The sequence below is a fragment of the Geotrypetes seraphini genome, chromosome 17 (genome assembly GCF_902459505.1).
Source record: "Geotrypetes seraphini chromosome 17, aGeoSer1.1, whole genome shotgun sequence".
Taxonomy (NCBI): Eukaryota; Metazoa; Chordata; class Amphibia; order Gymnophiona; family Dermophiidae; genus Geotrypetes; species Geotrypetes seraphini.
In genome coordinates this window covers 40,045,154-40,068,350 of record NC_047100.1, presented here as the reverse complement: position 1 = coordinate 40,068,350, position 23,197 = coordinate 40,045,154, and the positions used below count along the sequence as shown (strand labels likewise).

Below are 23,197 nucleotides of genomic sequence, written 5' to 3'. Positions count from 1 at the left end.
GCCTCCAGAACATCAGCACCTGGCATAGGAAAGCCTAGTAGAGCTGCACAGAGGTGGCTTAAGTAGTTGGGGGGGGGGGGGGGGGGAGGGCTAGTGAACTATAGCGAGGAGGACCCAGGTCCATAAGCCACTCTAACCACTACATTCATGGTGGAACAGGTGCACCCACCAAATCCCCCCTTAACCCATATATGTGGCACCTGCAGCCATAAGGGCTATTGGGGTGGTAGACAGGTGGGTATAATAGGTTTTGGGGGGGCTCACTATGACCTGCAAGGGGGTTGTGGTGAATGTTTATGTGGCACCCTTTTTGTGGAGTCCACAGCAGTGCACTGTAAGGTGCCCCACTACTCTGTTGCTATGTCTGGGTGGCCAGTCCATCACTTTGCTGACCCTTTACATGTCCAAAAGGTCTTTTTCTAGGCGATATTTTCTTGGACGATATTTTGGACGAGAATGTGGTATAGACGACAGCGGTCTGGACTATCAATCGGCTGGACATAGAAGTAGACAATTCTCGAAAAAAAATATTTTGGACGTATTTTTCAAGAATGGACTTTGGACGCTGCTGATTTTGGACAACTAGCGCTTTAAGCCTAAAACAGACTTAGATGTTTGTTTTTTTTATGCGGCTCCATGCATTTTTCCCAATTAAAATTTTCAAATTAATAAAGTGCCTCTGCTTATTTGCCAATATTAATTGGGAAAAATCTATATTTTGTAAATGGATCTCTGCCAGAGCCTCTAATGTTATTTTGTACATGTGAAGGTTCAATCTAATTCTCCTTAAAGAATAACGTTGCTTTACTTTGAACCACATATTTAATATTTAACTGGACCTTTAGGGTTTATATTGATCCAAACTCCAACTCTAGACAGAAAATTTGTTGAATTATTCTATCAATTATAATTGTGATTTTGCCACAGAGCTGAATCAGGCTGGATCCATAGTTTTTTTACTGTAGTTGTGTGAAACCCCATTTAGACAGATTCAGCCATTGTAGTCACAAGGCTCCCAACTTCAGCCAATAAAGCTTTGAAAATGTACTTTGTTTTCTCCCATGCTCATATACCTGGCAAGACCCTTGAGAAATTTGCCCATGGCCATGAAGTCCAGTTGATCAGAGCAGTTGAAGACAACAGTTTGTATGGCCAGAGCTTTCCCAAGATCTTTAGTTGTTTCAGTTTTCCCTGTTCCAGCTGGTCCAGCAGGAGCGCCCCCAAATTTAAGGTGGAGGGCACCAGTCAGTGTCAGGTAACATCTACAATCATTAGAAAAAAGTTAAGAGTTGTATACCTCCTAAACTGGTATTGTCCTCTTCCAGTTACTACTAAATTATACTGTTTGCTCTGAATAACTACATGGACAGATTTCTTATCCTCCCAGCTTTTCTTCCATCTCTTTTCTAAGTCTCTCAGGTGTGTTAGGTAGAGCGTGTCTCACACATATTGGGGTATGGGCTCCCCATCAATATCCTGCTTAATACCATTATTCCCATCAACAATTTCTAGGAAACATTAATGTTTATTCAATCACTTGCTATACTGCATTTTCCAAAAATGTATAAATGCGGTTTGCAATAATTAAAACAAGAGAAAGAAAGGAACTACAAGGAAAGATTAGGTTCTTACCTTGCTAATCTCCTTTCTTGTAACCAAGACAGGTAGTCTTGACCATCTGGTTTTAACCCCCAGTAGTCGTGAGGGTTATAGAGAGCCCAATGATTATTTTCATGCTCCACCTCTTATCTCTTTGGGATAAGCTCTTCTCCCTCAGTCAGTACTATAGCTTCTAGAAAGTCCTAGAGTGCAAACATAAGAGAGATGGGTATAGGAAACTCCCCAAAACTATATGTTTGTTCTGCTCTAAATACAAACATTAAACAACAAATCTTTTAAAACAACCACTAAACGAAACAAAGGTGGTGGTAATAAAAGGGCCACCTCTCTGCCATCTGCACCAATAGTTCTGTAACTCTTAAGAGTTAATTTTTCTTTATTCCCGAATATACTAGGCAGGCAATAAGAACAAAATATCTGAGTAAGCAGACATGTTTGAAACAGAAAGCAGGCTAGTATCAGGTAGAGTGGACATCAAGACTACCAGAAAGAAGATTAGCACTGAGACTTATCTATTCACTGAGGAAACACGACGTCACCGCAGCATACCTCGACTCACACTGGCTCCCAAACAAGCAAAAATACTATAATTCTACTCTCTACTATTTAAGACCATAAACGGAGATAGCCCAGCCTACTTGAACAACCGTCTAATCCAAACTACCACATTCAGACACAGGAGAACCCACACACCATTCACGCACCCTCTAATCAGACACGTCAAATGAAAAAAACTGTACGATAACCTACTAGCCACACAGGTGGCAAAACTAGACCGCCAACTCTCCAATTTACTGATCACAACCCCAGACTACAAAACATTCAGAAAAGGAATAAAAACTCTGCTAGTCAAGAAATCCTTGAAAACAAACTAATCACCACAGGAATCATCTCAATACCCGGAAGCAACCTGTTCTACTCTACACTTCCTCTGGAAATGTCCAGAGGACAAAGCAGCTACTGATTGGCGAGGCCCTACTTTAGTGCAGGATGAGGCGTTTGGAGCACACCACGAGTGATTTCCTTCACTCGCCGGTGCTCCGGATGCTCTCTCCTGCCTCTCCGGCTGCCCTCTCCTGTCTCCCCCGTTAAAAACTGTATTCACGGTTTTTCAAAATTTGCGGGGGTTCCTGGAACGGAACCTCCGTGAATATCAGAGGAGTACTGTATAATAGAGGTCCTTGATTGAGGGTACTGTCAGTAAGTTCTGATTCATAGATCTAAGGGCACTCTTGAATCCTCTCTGAGATCCAGGGCTGCCATCAGATCGTGGTCAGCCCCTCCAGGCCGGGATATTGAATCTCTATGGCTGAGAACCCTGAATGAGAAAATAAAGGCATGAACTCTGAAACTTCGACTTCTGAGTCCATTAGAGCTTGGGTTCCTGAGAAATCAACATGGCTTCTTGGGATGGACCCTGCACCTTTAGACAAAAATCCTGGTGCAACCTTCGCCAAGGCCCCCATAGGATTAAGCTGGCTGTTGAAACTTAAAAATGCTTCATACATCATGTGTAAGAATTCAGGAGCGAACCACTGCCCAGTTTTCCCAGAGGGTCCTGGCGGGGTCTCCCGTGGTGGCTTCTGGAGTTTGTCTACTGGCACACAGCTGTGCTTCACTGGGGATGCCAAGTCTGCTTTCTCTGGCTCCTGCCAGAATTTCTGGCCCCACAAATGCTCCAACTGAGCACTTAAGCCACCAGAAGCAGAAAGGGAGGTGAAGCACAAATCTTCCACGCTCCCCCCCACCCCTCATGTACTGTGCATCACAAGGAACCGCAACCTCCTTCAGATAGGCATCCGCCGCAACTCTGACATTAATCCAAAATATCTCCACAAGAGAAGTCCATTTATACTGTTTTCTGTCACTATTAGGGGGTATTGAGGCAGATAGAGGCTTTGAAAATAAAATCGGGAAATCCAAGATGGCTGCCGCAATAGTGATTCTGGCGCCTAAAATGGCCCATGGAGAAAAAAAAATGCAGGGAAGGGGTTTTGGGGGAAACTGAGACCTAACCTCAAACCTTCAAAAATGAGTTTTAAGACCTCCCCCCTCCCTGATTTTTCCCATGGGCTGTAATAGCCTTACTCACTATGTCATGCTGCTGTGCTGTGCTGGAGCTGCATAGAAAAGCCTCAGATCAGAGGTGAAAAAAGATTTCTGCCTATATAAGCCTGGAGTCCAACAGATGGCTTGTTTCTTTGGACTGGACTCTCAAATCTCCACCAGCCACACAACGTTGGGGGGGGGGGGAAGGGATGCAGTCGCCCCTCATCCTGGATACACTGCCACAGGACCTGCTAAATCTGCACTCAAGCCCACTATGAACAGAACCTGGGGTGAGCCACTCATGTCCACTGCGGAAGAATGTGGGTCGAGATTGCTCCCAAGGGTATGGGGACCCTGAGCTCTGAGAACTATTGATGCAGACTGGCTACACAGGAATCATGCAAGGCAAATGCCTGCAGGCTACAGACCTCAGCTCTGAGCGTGTGTATCTTCTTGCAGCCAGAGATGCCCCGGGGTGACCAGAATCCTTTGCATCACTGCAAGTTTCCAACTGGAAACTGAAAAACCTGAAAAAAATAAAAGATTAAACTTGAGCTAAACTGACAAGTTCCCTACTCCTCTCTTGTAGAGAGTAAGACTGGGTTAGGAGCTCATCCCAGAGTGATGGAAGATGGAGCATGAAAACAATCACTGGGCTATCTACATCCCTCGCCACTAGTGGGGGTTAAAATCCAATGGTCAAGACTACCAGTCCTATTGCAAAAGAAATTAAATTAGAAAAGGGTAATTTTTTGATTGATTTTTATTTTAACCTAATTTTTAACTTTCTCTCCCACATTCTCGTCCACTTTGCTCCCTCCACTTAAGGGTCCAGCATCCATCCATTTACCCTCCCCTGCACCCTCCCCTCCACTTCTGGTCCATCTCTCCCCTCCCCCCATTTGACATTCTTTCCTCCACATGGGTCAAGCCTCCTGGAACCCCCTCATTTAACAAAGCAGCAGTGGCAGCCGGTTAGCAGAAGCAGCGCTGAAAGCAGGCTGCTCGTGGCCTGTCCTGGCAGGGCCTTTTATTTGCCACACTGGAAGTGACATTTCAGAGGAAAGGCCCTGCCAGGGCTGGGTGTTAGCAGCCTGTTTTCAGCGCTGCCTCTGCTGCTTTGGTAAATAAAGGGGGGGGGGAGAGATTCGTGGCTCAGGACTGCTGTCGCTGCTACTTCGAGAATGATTGGGTGAGAGTGCCAGTTGCTTGAATAACGGTAATCAGGATTCTACTGTATTTTGTATATTTTAACTGGAAGCATCCACCCAGTGCAGTTGTGTGGCAAAGCACTTACGCACACTCATATAGAATAGGACAATTATGATTATAAATGCAAAATTTTTCATCATTTACATGCAAAAGGCACACATAACTGGTTATAGAATTGACCTTATTATTCTATAGCACTAGTAGATATTTACATCACTGTACAAAAACATGTAAGAGACAGTCCCTGTGAAAGCAAAATGTTATTTATCACGACCCATTTTTAAACATTGGGTTCCAATAATCTCAAAAATGTTCTTTTAATTTTTAGTTTTCATTCTGTACATAGAAGAGTCTTAAATAAACCAAAGTAATACTTCCCATATTCAAAAGATCACCGTGGACCCTGTTTCAAGATGTTACTGCATCTATATTCCAACATATCACAAACAAATTTCTGATAATAGGTTGCTTCAAATAGAAATTAGCAGCTGTTGAAAGTTAAAATTTTTTTTAAAATATATTTATCAGCGGGAGGGAAATTGAGTACAACCTAAACAAAGGGAAAGGGTGCAAAAAGGTAAACAGCACAATAATGTATTACTCAGCAATAAATGTGAGTCACCCTGATTGCTAATAGATAAATAAATTCATTTTATCAGAAAGGAAAAAAGCCTGAGAACTTAATGGGCTTAAATCTCAGGTCAGTTTTAGTCATTGCCAAAAACACTCTTCCTGTGTGTCTTATATATGAAATCTCATCTAGCGTTCTCCAAAAAATTCAACACCACAAAGCAGAACACATCTTGTGCTCATTTTAAACTTGCTGATTGTTCCATTTCAGCCAGGTCTTCAGATGTTTGCGGAAAAGCTGGAGAGAGCTCAGGTTCCGAAGAGGGGAGGAGAGGTTGTTCCAGAGTTTGGTGATTCTGAAGGGGAGGGAGGTCCCTAGTTTTCCTGTATGGGAAATGCCTCTTAATGAGGGGAAGGATAGTTTAAATTTGTGGGTGGATCTGGTGGTATTAGGGTTAGAGGAGTTCCAAGAAAGAGGGATACAGGGAGGGAGGATGCCGTGTAGGATTTTGAAAGCTAGGCAGGCGCATTTAAAGTGGACTCTGGCGATTATCAGAAGCCAGTGAAGCTTGGACAGAAGCGGAGAGACGTGGTCAAATTTATTTTTTACGAAGATGAGCTTGGCCGCAGCATTCTGTATCTGCTGGAGTCTACGGAGGTTTTTCTTAGTTAGGCTTAAGTACATAGAGTTGCAATAGTCCAATCTGGAAAGTATGATGGATTGGACAAGGATGGTAAAGTGATTTTGATGAAAGCAGGATCTGACTTTCCTCAGCATGTGAAGGCTGAAAAAGCATTTTTTTACCAAGGAATTGAGGTGGTCGTTGAAGGACAATAAGAACATAAGAACTGCCATCTCCGGATCAGACCCATGGTCCATCGAGTCCGGCGATCCGCACACGCGGAGGCCCAGTCAGGTATACACCTGATGTAGTTTTAGTCACCCATATCCCTCTATGTCTCTCATAAGGAGATGTGCATCTAATTTGCCTTTGAATCCCAGCACAGTGGATTCCTTAATAACCTCCTTTGGGAGAGCATTCCAGGCGTCTACCACTCGCTGCGTAAAACAGTACTTCCTGACATTTGTCCTGGACTTGTCCCCCCTTAGCTTCAAACCATGTCCTCTTGTCCGTGTCGCGTTGGACAATGTAAATAATTTATTTTCCTGCTCTATTTTATCGATGCCTTTCAGCATTTTGAACGTCTCGATCATGTCCCCTCGCAGCCTCCTCTTCTCAAGGGAGAACAGTCCCAGTTTCTTGAGTCGTTCCTCATATTCCAAGTTCTCCATACCTCTTATTAACTTCGTTGCTCGTCTCTGCACCCTCTCCAACAGTTTTATATCCTTCTTTAGGTTGGGAGACCAATGTTGGACACAGTATTCCAAGTGTGGTCTGACCATTGCTCTATAAAGCGGCATTATGACTTTCTCCGATCTACTCGTGATTCCTTTCTTTATCATGCCTAACATTCTGTTTGCTTTCTTTGCCGCTGCTGCGCATTGTGCCGACGGCTTCAGGGTCCTATCTATCAGTACACCCAGGTCCTTTTCTTGTTTGCTCTTACCCAGAGTTGCGCCTGACATTCTATACTCGTATTCCTTATTCTTACTACCTAAATGCATTACTTTGCATTTCTCCACGTTGAACTTCATCTGCCATTGCTCTGCCCATTTCTCTAACTGATACAAGTCGCTCTGGAGTTCCTCGCTATCCTCCTGCGAACTGATTTCCCGGAATAGCTTTGTGTTGTCTGCAAACTTAATGATCTCACTGGATATTCCGTCTTCCAGGTCATTGATATAAATATTAAATAGGATTGGCCCAAGCAATGAGCCCTGGGGCACACCACTAGTCACTTTCTCCCAGTCTGAGAACTTCCCATTTATGCCCACTCTCTGCTTTCTGTTTTCCAACCATTTGCCTATCCACCTTTGTATATCTCCCTCTATTCCATGGCTTTGTAGTTTCCTGAGAAGCCTTTCATGTGGAACTTTGTCGAATGCTTTCTGGAAGTCCAAATATATTATGTCCACCGGCATTCCACTATCAATTTGCTTGTTCACGGTCTCGAAAAATTGAAGTAAATTCGTTAAACATGATTTCCCTTTCCTGAACCCATGTTGACTGGGTTTCATCAAGTCATGTGTATCTAGGTGCCGGACTATGCTATCCTTGATCAGTGCTTCAATCATCTTTCCAGGGACAGACGTAAGACTCACAGGTCTGTAGTTGCCCGGTTCCCCTCTCGATCCTTTTTTGAAAATTGGTGTGACATTCGCTATCTTCCAGTCCTCTGGTATCTGTCCAGTTCTGATTGTCAGATTGGCAAGTTTTTGCAATAGCTCTCTGATTTCAACCTTCAATTCCTTCAATTCAATGTAGAATCAATGTGATGCCCAGAACATTGCTTGAGAACTCAAGCTGCAGAGTGGAGCCAGAGGACAGCGAGATGGAGGGTATTTGGTCTAGTTTTGGACCGAGCCAAAGGAGTCTTGTTTTGGACTCGTTCAGCTTCATTTGAACAGTGCAGGCCCAGGATTGGAGGTTCATTATGCAGGAGGCTATGTTATCGGAAATGTTGGTGAGGTTCGAGTCAGTCTCGAGGAGGACGAGGATATCGTCGGCATAAGTGTAAATTGTTTCAAGGGGGGATAGTGCATACAGAGTGTATGGTAATAGAGGAATCTGTTCCGCCTGCTAGTGAGCAGTGAAATCTCAATAAAACAATATTTTATTGGAATAGACAGGATTACTTTATTTGTCAGGATGGCAGTGACCTTCAATAAGGAAATTCCATGTTATTTAGAAATATGAAGAAAATGATATCTAGAAGACAAATATAACAAGTTACTCAGGCATAGGTACTACTTTACCTGTCTGTGAGGGGAGTAATCACCAGTCGCCCACTGTTTCCAAGGTATTCATAGCCATAAATAAATTCAGCATTCACTGCTTGAATATAAAGATCATCCCTTGTCCAGTAGTATCTAATTACAAAAGAACACGATGCATTGCAATAAACAGAAATGGAGAAATGTTAAGAAATAGCATGAATTAAAATCAACAAGGACAAATACCAAGTATTACAATTATTTATTTAAAATATTTATTCCACAGATCTAGATTGGGTACAGTCAAAAACGTACAAAAAATTAAAATTAAATATACACTAAATAACATTAATATAATGCAGCTCTGCTCAATATAAGGGTTAAAAGGAAGGCAAGAGACATTTAAGGTCTTAGAATACTGGCAGTTGTTTGTTAGTCCCCCATGGAAAAGTAGCCAAACAAGGCAATGATTGTTAATAGTTGCAGTATAAGAAAATAAAAAAGTTTTTGATGAACATAGAAAGCTTGATTTTAAATACACAAGTGAGGTGAAGGATCAATATAGCATACAAGTTTGTTAAGACGTATTTTGTTATGTTACAGCATCCCTTCCTGATGAAGCAGCTTTAGCAAAACTCGAGTGGAAGGGCAGGTTATATGGGAAACATTTCATTCCAGAAAAAAATATTGAATTGTTAAGCAATAGGAAGCAGATAAAAGAAACTGTCAACAAAGATAGATAGGTGAAGGTTTAATTTGTTGAAACATTGTTTCTGTGGCGCTAAAAGGGACCAACTATTTTAAACAACCTCTCCCTCCCTTACTTTCCTTCCGTTTCATATACAGTGGTACCTCGGTTTACGAGTGCACCGGTTTGCGAGTGTTTTGCAAGACGAGCAAAACATTCGCAAAATTGGCACCTCGGAAACCGAGCATGCCTCGATTTGCGAGCGCCCCCCGCTAACTGGCACCCTCCCCCTAGTGATCCGGCAACCCCCTGCCGCCATCGGGCACCCCCCCGCCGCGACCTGAGGTCCCCCAACCCACCTGAACCCTCTTCTTACTTCAGTGTAGCCTCCGCACCGGCACCGGCACCAGCATGTCCTGCCGGTGCCCGAAGATCTGCCTCCTGTGCTGGGCCTTGAGCATGCGCACATGCACAAGGCCCAGCACAGGAGGCAGATCTTCGGGCACTGGCAGGACATGCTGGTGCCGGTGCGGAGGCTACACTGAAGTAAGAAGAGGGTTTGGGTGGGTTGGGGACCTCAGGTCGGGGGGGGGGGGGGGTGCCGGATCGCCGGGGGGGGGAGCAATGCCGGTTCTCGTGGGGGGGGGGGGGGACAGCGCTGCTGGCCTCAGGGGAGGTGGAGGGTGGGAACCTATCAAAGCGAGTTTCCATTATTTCCTATGGGGAAACTCGCTTTGATAAACGAGCATTTTGGATTACGAGCATGCTCCTGGAACGGATTATGCTCGCAATCCAAGGTACCACTGTATGTTAATTTGAATTTGTCCAATATTTTTTAAATATTTGATAAATTATTGTTTTTATTTACTTATTTTAATTGTTTTCTATAATTTTTTATAATGTACACCGTCTAGACATGTATTTTTATAGATGGTATATCAAAAATAAAGAAACTTGACCAAAGGAAGTGCAGTGATGGTCCCTTTGGCAACCTTTGCTTTTTCAAGTAAAACTAAGCACCGGGGTTGGTGATCTGAGCACTTCACATTATAAATATTTTTTTTTCATAATAAGTTTAATATGATTTATTGAGTGGAAGCTTTGCGGATACTGAACAGTGATTAATATAATGCAGACATAATTCCTTGTTCAATCTTCAAAATTCCTCATATTAGCACAATACATGTACAAGGCCATGAACTAGCAAACAACCACTAAACGCCAACTGTTTTCTTAAAGGTACAGTACTTTCTCGCATTCCTAATCTCAGTAGTTAAACAGTTCTGTTCAAAGAATCTACCAGTGGTTTCAAACTTCCAAGGTTTTATTACATTTGATATGCTGTTTATAGAATTCCATCTAAGTGGTTTACAATGATTGATAATATATTAAAAAGGAGCAGCAGAAGGGAAAAAAGAAAAAGATAGGAAAGAAGGAATTATGGTAGGGGAAGTTACACTATTGCTTAGGAGGGGAAAATAGTGAGGAAAGGTAGAGTGGGAATAGTCAAAAGTGTACGAACCATCATTAAAAGATTTCTCAAAGAGATAAGATTTTAGACTGATTTTAAATTTAAGAAAGAAAATGTAGATTTAATAGCAAACTGTTTCAAAGGATTGGACCCATGGTATTAAAAAGACTAACCCTAATAGAATCGTATAGAATTTGCAAAAAGAAAGTACAGCTAAGAGGTTCTGATTTTGTGAGTGACAAGGTCTACAAGTCTCCTAGGAGATCAGGATCTTTGAGAGAAAGAGCAAGACATTGGAGTATTTTGTAGAATTGGCATTGTAGAATAGAAGTTGGGACGTTAGATCATTTAATTTTTTTTTTGTCCCTGTGTAAATGCTTTTTGGAAACTAATTTGGCCCAAAATTAATAAATTATTAGAAAACCATGTAGGACTCTCATATGATACTATATTATTTGGTACAGCAATGAGAACTCAGAGTCCGATTTCTGCAAATAATAACAAGTTATTATTAATATTAACAGGGGTCGCCATGCAACAAATTACTCAAAATTGGAAGGATTATACTAAATTAAATTATACATTTTGGTGGAACTCAGTTTGTCATATAGCATTACAAGGGAATCTTCATAATTTAAAAAAAAATTGGGAACCATTGACTAATTATTCTAATGATCAGATATCTTAGCACATGGGTAGTAGATATATAGGGATGGGATGGGGAATGTATATCATATGGAAATAGGAATATTTACAAAAGGGGGGGATTTATTCTATATTATAAGAGGATGTGTTTGTAAATACAAGTGCCATATGATAATTGATTATAATATGTTTAATTCACTTGTTGTAAGAATTCAAAAATGAATAAATAAAAATAAAAAAAAAATAAAAATAAAAAAAGACACTGGAGTATTGGGTTTTATGAACTAATGAAATTCTATGGAAGGAGGAAGTTGCTGGTGCTGGTGTTTAAAGAGCCAAGGCAGTAGCTTTATCGTCTTGAGAAGTTGGTAAAGCTTTTTTTTTAATTATTTTTTATTTATACAATTTTATAGAATTACCAAGCATAAATATCTTGTACAGAAAAGTGCAATCAAGAACCAAATTAATTTAATTTTTCAAAAACTGAAAAACACAGCAAAACATAAAATTGAAAAATACATAAAGTGAGCTCACTTGATCACACACTAGTTCTCAATAACTTAGATCCAAGATTTAAAGAACAGAGCTAAATTAAACAAAACAAAGTACAGAGAGATAAACTTCATTAGGCGCAGGTATTCCTTTCTCAAGATGTTTCATTGAGAGGAAACTTATCAAATGAGCTGGATCTGTAAAAATATACTTCAAAGAACAGCATCTGACTACACATTTGCATGGGTATCTCAAAAAGAAAATACCCCCTATTTGAGAGACTCCAGGTTTCAAGATTAAAAATTATCTTCTTCTTTTTTGAATCTCTTTAGAGACATCAGGAAATATCTGAATATGGTGTCCCAGGAAATCCTTGGATCTATTTTTGAAGAAAAGTTTTAATATCCAATCCTTGTCTGGAGCCAAAGCCACAGACATCAAGAGAGGGTATGTATTGGATCCTCCCAGAACTTATGGATAATGCACCGGATTGGTTATATTTAGAATGGCGCCTTATGTTTCCCCTAAATTTAGTTCATCTACCAAGTATTAACATACCTAGAAGATACAGAGAAAATAAAATATTAATAGATACTTGGAAAACGTTGAGATTTATTGATAAATTAACACCTATCCCAATAAACAAATCAACTAATCAATCTATATGGATAAACTCCAAGATCAAAATTGGCGGAGCTCAAATCCTTTGGAAGAACTGGATTATTGCAGGCATTAGATCTATAGACGATGTTATTTCAGAAGGTAAACTGCTGGATTTTTCACAATTGCAACATAGATTTGGTCTTAATAAAACACAAAGTTTTAAATGGTTGCAGTTGAAGCAGGCCATTCAGGTTGGGTTCCCTGAGTGGAAAACATTAAATAATCAATATAGTTTAAAGTTCTTATGTTTTCAAGCAGACTTCCTAGGACATCAAGCCGCATTGTGGTATAAATTAATATCTGGATATTTAAATAAAAAACCAAAAAATGGTCTAAGAGATATTTGGAGCATTGAGATTAAGCATCAAATTAATGCATCTCAATGGCCACTAATTTGGTCTTGGAGAATGAGATGTACAGTGTCAGCATCTATGAGACAAACTTGGTTCTTTTTATTACATAGAGCTTTTTGGACCCCTACACGTTTACAAAAATTAGACAGTTCTAAGTCCAATAAATGCTGGCACTGTAATCTAGAACCAGGGACATTAGATCATTTATTGTATCATTGTCCCTATATTAAAACTTTTTGGAATTCAATTTGGCCACAAATTAATAAATTGATGGAAAATCATATTGCAATATCATATGATACAATATTATTTGGAATGATGATGAGAAAAAAAAGTCAAATTTCACCAGAAAATAACAAGCTTTTATTAATTATGACAGGGGTTGCCATTCAGCATATAACTAACAACTGGAAGAATTATAACAACCTAAATTATACATTTTGGTGGAATACAATATGTCATATATTTAAAATGGAAAGAACAATAGCAATACAAAGGGGGACATATACTAAATTTATAAAAATATGGGGGCCATTGACAAAATACTGTAATGAATAAATAATAGGATTTTTCTTCTTTTCTTCTTTTAAGGATTTTTTTTTTTTTTATGACACACATAGAGGGGGGGTAAGGAAAATAATTTCTACATAATATGTTATAATATATTATACAATATGTAATGTATGATTGAAAAATAATAGAAGGGTGGGGGGAGGGAGAGGGGATAAAATTTATTTAGAACATAATGTATTAGATATAAAAATGTTATTGAATATTCATCAATTATATTCTAACATGTTGTACACTTTTTGTAAAATTTGAAAATTAAAAATATTATATTAAAGTAATAAAAGGGTGGGGGGAGGGTGAGGGGGAAAATTAAATTTAGATATATAATGTATTAGATATAAAAGTGATACTATGTATTTATCAATTGTATTTTAATATTTTGTACACTTTATGTAAAATTTGAAAATAAAAAATAATGGAAAAAAAAAAAAAAAAAGAGAGTGGCTGGAACAGCCAATTCTCTATCCCATTGTTCCAATATAGCGGAAATGTCCAATGGACTTTCCCGAGATTCCCCAACTTTTTATTTTTCTTTGACTTGGGATTTAACAGGAAGATAATATACCCTTGTAAGAGGAGGTAAAGAGCTTTCAGGAATTTTCAATATTTCCATGAAGTAGTGCTTCACCATTTCTCGAGGAGAAATTGATAAGATCTTAGGAAAATTTATAATTCTCAAATTGTTAGCTAGACTATTATTCTCCAGAGCTTCCAATTTCCTCCTCAAAATTATATTGTCTCTAACCAGTAAATCTTGATTATTTTTTATTGATGTTAGCTCTTTATTTGTATTTTGTGTCTCTATTTTTAACTGAGATATATCTTGTTTTATCAATTTTATTTCTCCTTTCTGTTCTTTAACCTCTTTATCCAAATTTTTAATTTGGGGATTTAAGGATTTCCCAAATTCACTATCAAGTCCCATAACGCTTCAAGAGTGACTTCTGGGGGTTTGATTGCAGAAAAAAGAAATGCTTGTGCTGTGAGAGACTGTTCTTAGGATCGGTTTACCTCCATGAAGTCTTGTACTCCCTCAATTTGGTTGTCCTGGTCGCAGGTCCTATGAGAGTGAACAAGTCACTCTGAGATGTCTCAGACGGCAAGCCCTCCAACACACTGGCCTCCGGAGACGAGAGGGCTGCCTCTTCGGATGCTCTCTGGTCCCATGGAGAGCTAGCTGCCTGTGGCAACGGTTGATGGGGTGGCGTCCTTACGTCAGGGCTTAGGGTAACATCAAGCCCTGAGGTTTTCACCACCGCACTACTCCCCAGCGGTGTCCCAATTGGGCTAATCCCCGATGCTTCTTGCTCCTGTTGCAGACGCCGAAGATGATCGTCAATCGCTTTCAAGGGGGCAGTCGATCGCTGGGAGGCGCCACCAGCACTCCTGCCCCTTCTCTTCGGAATATTTAGTCCAGGTAAGGCTGAAAAACAACGGCGTCCTCACCGCAGCAATCATACAGGGCCATCTTGGATCTCGCCAGAAGTTGGTAAAGCTTTTTGTAAGCTTTAATGCCTATTGTCATGTCATCAGGCACTGGCGTGGACAGACTTGTGATGCCATCTGGGTCCTTCCCTTGCACTACTTGAGGCTTGCTCCTCTGTGGCATGCAGCCGAAGGAGCATGTCCTGCCCTTGAGAGCCCTTTGGAGCACCAAGGAGCTCTAAGAAATTTATCTTCAAGTGTACATGTTGAGTGCAAATATGGGGAAGCGTAAAGGTGTGTTGAAACTTAAGATATCTACCCTGATTACCTCTGGTTTGATGGACAAACACATTATTCCAGCACAACCTAAAGAAATAGCTAGAGAACAGGTACTGTCACCAACTGAAATTTCCATCAACTGTCCTGAAAGAACTCCTCCCCCTCCATCTAATTTTACGAAGATAGGGGTATCACAAGAGGCTCAAGTGAGAACTGTTGATGTAGCCCAAGCTATTTCTTTTATTAAATTACCTTCAACAATAATAGTAATGGACTTTCGGATAGAAGCACCTAAAGTGGATGAAGAGAAGGAACTTTAATAGATAATTGACTCAAACTCCCATATGGAGAAGATGCTTAAATAAGTTATTTCTCAAATCATATCCTTTTCAGAAGAGGCTGGACTAAAGTAATGCCATGTATCTTGGAGTGATTAAGACAAGGTACAGGGCATTGCAAGTGGTACAAAATGCTGCAGCCAGATTGATCACAGGAGCACAAAAATATGTTTCATATTACACCTTATCTTCGACAATTGCACAGACTGCCTGTGATATTTAGAGTGCAATATAAGATTATAATGATTTGTCTTCAATTTTTGTTTTTGCTGAGGGGCAAAGTTAATCCGAGATATGTAGAAACTTGTGTAATGACCTTTTTGTTGCGCTGGGGTAAAGTTATGGGATTCACTGGTAGGACAGTTAAGGAAATGTGCCGACAGAGTCCTTTAGAAAATTCTTAAAAACACAATTGTTCATTACTGCTTTTTTATAGGATCCAACTCACCTCGATTGAAGATTTATTGTGAATTTAAATCCTGTTTTGTCTGTCTCTTTGTATTTGTTTTAAGCATTATGTATGTTTGATTTTATGTAAACCACCCACAGTTAGACGATATAAAATTTTTTTAAAATAAAATAAACAACAAATAAATAATAAAAGTGGTAGGCAAAATGACCAATGTTGATTGAAATATATCTATTTTGCACAAATGAGCATCAGATTTACTAGCCCATGCTATTTTATTGCACAATATTTTTGTTTCTGCCCAAGAGGCTGATCTTCTGATGCATTGAGCAGACATTTTTTTTTTTTTTTAATTCTTTATTTAAATTTTTTCAAATAAACAACAATTGTGCTTATCAGGCAATATACGATATTAATACATCCAATCTTTCTTTTAGTAATTATAATAATTCAAAAAGAAAAATAATACAGAAATAAATCCATTTTCATTATTGGATCAATATATTAACAAAAAAGGGAAAAAGACCCAAACTTTTTAATATAGTCCTCAATAAAAGAGGAAGGAGACAAAGAAAAAGAAATTCTTCCAGGAAAGATCACATATTAAATATTTAAAGGAAATTAAGTGACAACCGATGGTTTAATAATAATGATAGACTTGAGTTATACCGAAAATCACTATGGCACAAATGAAACTCCTTTGCCTTCTAAAAAGAAACGTAACTGCTGTGAATCATAAAAAATATATCTATTATTTTGAAATACAACAAAACATTTACAAGGAAATCTTAACTGAAAAGAAGCTCCTAATGATAAGACTTTTCCCCGATATGTAAGAAATTATTTCCTTCTAGTCCGAGTCCATTTTGAAACATCCGGAAATATATATATTCTTTCTCCTAAAAAAGAAACTTGTTTTAGACCATAATACAATTTTAGAATCATTTCTTTGTCCTGATGAAATACCAGAGATACTATCAGTGTAGCTCGTCCGGACACTAAAATATTTGATGATTCCAAGAAAATTGTTAAATCTTGTTCAGTAGTTGTTTCAGGCTCTTTTATTGTCCTTTTTAGATAATAAATCTTTTGCAAAGGTGGTATATTCGTTTCCACAGCAGACATTTTCAATGCTTCTCTAGAGTTGGGAGTAGCACAAGAGAATTGGAGAAGGGTGGATGTGGTCTCTCTCCACAAAAGTGGAAGTAAGGAACTACAGGCCGGTAAGTCTGACTCTGTGGTAGTAAATTAATACAAACACTTTTAAAACAGAGAACAGACACATTTCTGGAATCCAGTGAACCTGAGGCAACATGGAGTCATTAAAGGCAGATCTTGTCAGACAAATTTTTGTGGGCCACTATCTGCCTCAACAGACACATGGGCCACGGAGGGAAGACATAGAGGAGACTTTCCCGTGGTCAGGGCTGGATCAGAGCATCCAGGCCTGCACTGCCAGCCTATTGATGGTGACTGAAGAATTGATCTGCTTTCTTGTTGGCCTTAGTCACCATGAGATCGAGCGTGGGACACCCCAAATATCTACTATGTAATCGATTGCTCTTTGAGACAGGGACCACACTCTGGGGTCCAGCTTCTGACGACTGAGAAAATCTGTTGAACGTTGTCTACTCCTGCCATGGGTGCTGCTGGGGAGGCCATCTATGCGGTTTTCTTTCAAAAATGAAGCTTGGAAGTATAAAAAATAAGTTTAAATTCAAATTGGGAATAATCCAAGATGGCCACCGCGGATGCTGATTTTCACTAAAAATAGTCTGGGAAAACCAAGGAGAACCCTCAAAAATGGTGATTTTAGGATTTTAGAGATGGGGAGAGGTAGGGCATGCAGGAAAACCACCCCCAAAACCCCTTTTTTAAGACCTCCATAAATTGCTGATTCTGGCTGTCTGCCAGTACTCACTGTGACATGGGCTGAATGGAAAACACTGCAGACAGAGCTGAAACAGCTCACAAGGAGATCTTCTGCCTCAAAGAACTGGAAATCTGGATTTCAAATCTTCTGACTGCTCCACTGGCCTGACCTCCATGGTTGGATACTTCTACCACCCTTGGACACGCCATGCAGACACCTGGCAGAGGAATGCAGTCTGGCTCCGATCCTGGGTGCGCCTCCATAAACCCGCACAGACTGCGCTCCACCCACTAGCAGATGAACCTGGGGTGAGCAAGCTCCTAAGGAAACAGTCTCTGAGCCCTGATCTGATGTGCAGGCTGTCCAGGGGGCTTACTGATAAGCAGAGAACCCCCCAGAAACAGACTTTTCCAAAAGTCTGCAATCTCCCGCAGTTAGGGATGTCTCTGAGGGAACCTCCACAGCATGAAGGCGAAAACTGTGAACGCAAAAACTGAAATTATGCAAAATGAAACACGAACAGAAACATGAACAGAAAAGACAAGCTCCTACAGCCTGGCTTGTAGGAAGTGTCACCTCAAATCAATGCAGGATCTGGAATACCTGGGAGTTTGGTTTCATACAGGACAGAAAAAAGTTTTCTTGCCTGTCTCCCGTCAGAGTTTTCTTGGACTAAATGTTTGCACCTAAGTCAGGTATTCCATGGTGGGTGTTTTTTCTTAGTTTATGCACCTAAGTTAGTCACACAACAGCGCCCAAGTCAAAAAACAGGTGCCTAAATCAAAAACATGCCCATGATCTAATCCTAATCAATCCCATTTTTAGGTGGGTGCTTTGGACTAGGCACATACTTTTTATAGAATCAAGTTTTCTGAGTCGTGTATTTTTCAATTAAGTCCAATTAATTACAAGCTGTAAAATGCCAATTACTGTTGCTAAATAAGCCTATTAATCAATTAAGTTAGGTGCCTACATTGACTAGGTATGCAGATGTAAATGCCTAACTTTAGGTGAACTTTATAGGATTTGGAGGTCTGTGAGTATGTTTTGTGAAAATATGCCTAGAATCTTTTTTGGACAATGCTGTCTACAAAGGGCTATTCCATACCTGAGCTGGGATATCCACTCAAAATCATTGATACTTTTTACTTCTTCTTCAATGAGCTTGGCTGCAACATCTTTGGCATGGACCTCGATCACAATCAAAGCCGATAACACTGTTCGCTGCATTCGGGATAGTTTTCCCCGAACCAAAGCCACCAGGTTGCTCAGCTATATAAGCAAAGAGACATGTGTGGACTGGGTTTTATAAAAATGTTAAATGTTGCTTGATGTCATAGATATTGAATTAGTAAGTAGCAAAATAACATATTATAGTTAAGCAAATTAAGGCAAAATAAGTACAATATAAAACAATTTTGAGGTCTCATGTTTCACAGAAATATTTTTTTTAAATCACAAAAAATAAAGGATATTTGCTTGAAAATTCATATTGTAAAGGTTTGCCTGGCAAACCTTTACAGTCAGACAGCCCTGCCAAATGATATCCCCTTACTATCCCTAGACACAGTGACCAAATTTTGACAGTATCACTGGGGGGGGGGAGGGGGGGAGAGAGACCCAGATCTCACTCTAACTAATACACTGGCAGCTAAGTATCTATTTTTTGCCATCTCATGCGCTGAGTTTAATCTGTGCCTGTTAGTGATTTTTGAACTTTCCCTGCATGGTCCAAGACTTTTGGATATTTAAATCTCTAACTAGGGAGTGGCTACCGCTGATACTTGATTCAATAGGTATCAGGTCAAAAGCGCGCCGGGACAAAGGCGCGCGCAGACAATTGAGCGCAGTGCGGAGGCGTGCGCCACAGAAAAGGAGAAATTAGGTTCTTACCTGCTAATTTACTTTCTTTTAGCTTCTCCAGACCAGTAGAGGTTAATCTTTACGAATGGGTATATATCCAATCATGACCAGCAGGTGGAGACTGAAAACAAAACTGTGGGACAGTATATAATATACTCCCTTCTCTATTTACATCAGTCTGCCGAATAGCCAAGCAGAACTAAGAACTGGAAAACAGAAAGAAAACAATACTCCGAACAGGAGTAACAAATAACATACCCAAATGCTGTTGGAAAATGCAGAGGAGAAATACCCGAAGGAAAATGTCCCCACAGCTCGTCAGCTAAGCCAGCCGAGCCACAGCCGCTGTTCTTTAATTCTCCCCGGCCCTAGAAAAATACTAGAACCCGCAGCAAAAAACAAAAACTGCCCGCGAAACAGCCCCAACAACAACAACAACAGACAGGGTGGGGACCTCTACTGGTCTGGAGAAGCTAAAAGAAAGTAAATTAGCAGGTAAGAACCTAATTTCTCCTTCTTTAGCACTCTCCAGACCAGTAGAGGTTAATCTTTACGAATGGGACGTACCAAAGCAGTTCCTCACACGGGCGGGACCCCCGAAGGGCCGATACCAGAACACGCTCACCGAACACCGCGTCCTGACGCGCCAGAACATCTACCCGAAAGAGACTGACAAAGGAATACAAGGAAGACCAAACCGCAGCCGTACAAATGTCCACTGGAGGCACGAGCGACGACTCAGCCCAAGAAGCTGCCTGACCCCGAGAAGAATGAGCTTTGAGAAACTCCGGAACGGGCTGCTGCCCCAGAAGAGAAGCGGAAGCAAAAGTCTCCTTGATCTAGCATGCAATAGTAGCCCTAGAAGCGCCAGCCCCCCTAAGAGGACCAGTCAGAAGGACAAAGAGATGATTTTATTTCCTGATCTCCTGGGTCCGGTGCACATAAGAGCGAAGGACCCGACCAACATCCAACATGCTCAGCTGACTTTGCTCAGAAGAGCCCTCCCAACTACCCAAGACCGGGAGGACCACAGATTGATTGACATGAAAAGGAAAAACTACTATTGGCAGAAAAGGAAGGAACAGGCCTCAAGACAACCTGCTCCCTAGAAAACTCCAAGAAGGGAGCCCTACAAGAGAAAACCTGTAGCTCAGAAACACGCCTAGCGGAAGAAATGTCCACCAAAAAGACCGTCTTCAGAGGAAGGTCCTTCAAAGAGCAGCCGCCCAACGGTTCGAAGGGCGGGTGCATCAGAATAGAGAGAACCAGACTGAGATTCCAAGAGGGAATAGAGGACCGCACGGGAGGCCTGAGCACCTTGGCCGCCCGCAAAAAGCGAATCACATCAGGAATGGCTGTCAAACGCTGACCCGTCACAAACCCCCGAAAGGCTGACAAGGCCACAAGCTGAACCCGGAGAGAAGCCGAAGCCAGGCCTCTATCCAGGCCATCTTGCAAGAACTCTAGGATATTAGGCACAGAAACGCGAAGAGAGACCACTCCCCGCACCTGGCACCACCCCTCAAAGAAGTGTTCCAAATCCACACAGAAGCTTGAGAGGTAGAAAGCCTCCAGGACCCCAAGAGTGTAGAAATCACCCTATCTGAATACCCCTTCTTACCAAGGCGACCCCTTTCAAAAGCCAAGCCGTAAGACAGAAGGGAGACGGGTCGAACATGGGAATGGGACCCTGCGTCAGAAGGTCGTCCAAGGGAGGCAGAGGAAGAGGATCCGCCACCAGAGTGTCACCAGATCTGCGTATCACGGATGTCGAGGCCAATCTGGAGCTACCAGAACCCCCAGACCCGGATGGCGATCAATGTGGAGAAGAACTCTGCCCACTAATGGCCACGGAGGGAACTTGCACAACAGCCCCTCTGGTGGCCATGGTTGAACCAGAGCATCCAGACCCTCGGCCAGTCCATCCCTGCGACGACTGAAGAAGCGGAACACCTTGGCCTTGCCACTCGAGGCCGACAGGTCCATCAGGGACTGACCCCAAGCCGGCATTATCAACTGAAGAGCCACAGGGCCGAGACCCCACTCTCTGTGATCTAAGATGTGACTGAGGAAGTTCGCCTGAACAACCTCTACCCCGGCCATGTGAGAGGCCGAGAGGTCCAGAAGGCGTGACTCCGCCCCAAAGCATGAGCCGAGCCGCCTCCTCTGCCCCCTGAGCGCTCTTGGTGCCTCAACGATTGACATAAGCCACTGCTGTGGCATTGTCAGACCGGACTCTGACCGACTTGCCCCTCAAGCGGGAGCGGAAGGCTAATAGCGCCAGAGGGACGGCTCTGGTCTCCAACATGTTGATTGACCAGGATGCCTCCTCCATGGACCAGGTGCCCCTAGACACTGAGCCCCCCCAACCGAGGAGATTGTCATCCGAGAGAAGCACCGTCCACTGCGATAGGTCCAGACTTATCCTCTGGACCAGATGAGAGGTCTGGAGCCACCAAAGAAGACTGCAGCGCGTCAAGCCTCACAGAGGGACAGGGACCTCCAAACTGAGCCACTGGGGTGACCATCTACGGAGCCGAGCATACTGAAGAGACATGTGGGCCCACCACACAACATCCAGGAACGCTGCCATCGACCCCAAGACTTGGAGGAAATCCTACGCCCTAGGACACCGGGACGCCAAAAGAAGGCGAATCTGAGATTGCAATTTGCTTACCCGGGCCTCTTGAAGGAAGACCTTCCCCAAGGAGGTGTCGAACAGAACTCCAAGGTACTCCAGATACTGAGCGGGGACCAACCGACTCTTGGAAAGGTTGACCACCCAGCCCAGCGACCGGAGAAACTCAACCACCCAAGCCGTAACTCGGGCGCTCTCCTGCAACGACTTCGCCCGAAACAACCAGTCATCCCAGAAGGGGTGCACCAGAATGCCCTCCGACTGCAATGCTACCGTGACGACCACCATCAACTTGGCGAACGTCCGGGGAGTCGTGGCCAGGCCCAAGGGAAGCACCCAGAACTGATAGTGCAGACCCAATATCGCCAAGCAAAGAAAGAGCTGAGGAGCGGCCCGAATGGAAACAGGCAAGTAGGCCTCCGCCAGAGCGAGAGAAGTCAGGAACTCCCCCGGCTGAACCGTCAGAAGGACAGACTGCAGAGTGTCCATGCGAATAAAAGGGAATTCTGAGAGTCCTGTTGACCTCAGTTTAAACCAAGGATGGGCCGAAAGGTCCCCTCCCTTTAGGGCCCCATAAAGGAAATGGCAAACCAGCCCACACCGCACTCCTGAGGGGACACTGGACAACTGCTTAGAGATCTAGCAAGCGCTGAAGGGTCTGGCGAAAGGCTAACGACTCCCATGCCACCTGACATGGAAAGGCTAGATATGATCCGGCAGAGAGCGGATAAAATTCAAGTACATAACCGTCCCGCACCACCACCAGGACCCACTGATTGGACGTGATCTTGGCCCACTTTGGAAACAAGTTGCGAAGCCGGGCACCCCCGGGAACCAAAGGGGGCGCCGGCAAAGAGACATCGCGCAGGACGGGCAGCAGGGGAACCGGGGGGGAAACTCCCAGCCCCCCGACGGGCCCCCTGAAAAAGACTGCATGCGCTAAGCCAACCGACCCCGGGGAAAAACCGGAAGCCAGGAAGAAGCAGTCCCATGCCCCAGGCGAAACTTGCGAAATTCCCGCAGACGCCCCCGGGCAATGCCAACCCAAGAAGCCGGGCGGGCACGGTCCTCAGGCAGACGGGGCACCTCCGGGTCCGTCAGAGTCTGAACCACCGGATCTAAGTCCTCTCTAAACAAAAAACAACCCCCGAAAGGGAAATTTTGGGAAGTTCAGTTTCGGACGCGGCAACCGCCGACCAAGCG

The 23,197-nt window shown here is 42.5% G+C and overlaps 1 protein-coding gene across 6 annotated transcripts in view; it reads right to left on the bottom strand.

The window, feature by feature from the left end:
• DNAH1 (dynein axonemal heavy chain 1) overlaps positions 1-23,197 on the bottom strand; it is an 813,109-nt gene that overhangs the window by 377,106 nt on the left and 412,806 nt on the right. For all 6 annotated transcript variants that reach the window (XM_033926650.1, XM_033926656.1, XM_033926654.1 and 3 more), the window contains 3 exons: positions 18,602-18,765; positions 8,330-8,443; positions 1,074-1,262 (listed from right to left, as the gene is read on the bottom strand). In XM_033926650.1, the coding sequence (XP_033782541.1) occupies positions 1,074-1,262; positions 8,330-8,443; positions 18,602-18,765 (467 nt within the window). The remainder of the gene's footprint in view (positions 1-1,073; positions 1,263-8,329; positions 8,444-18,601; positions 18,766-23,197) is intronic.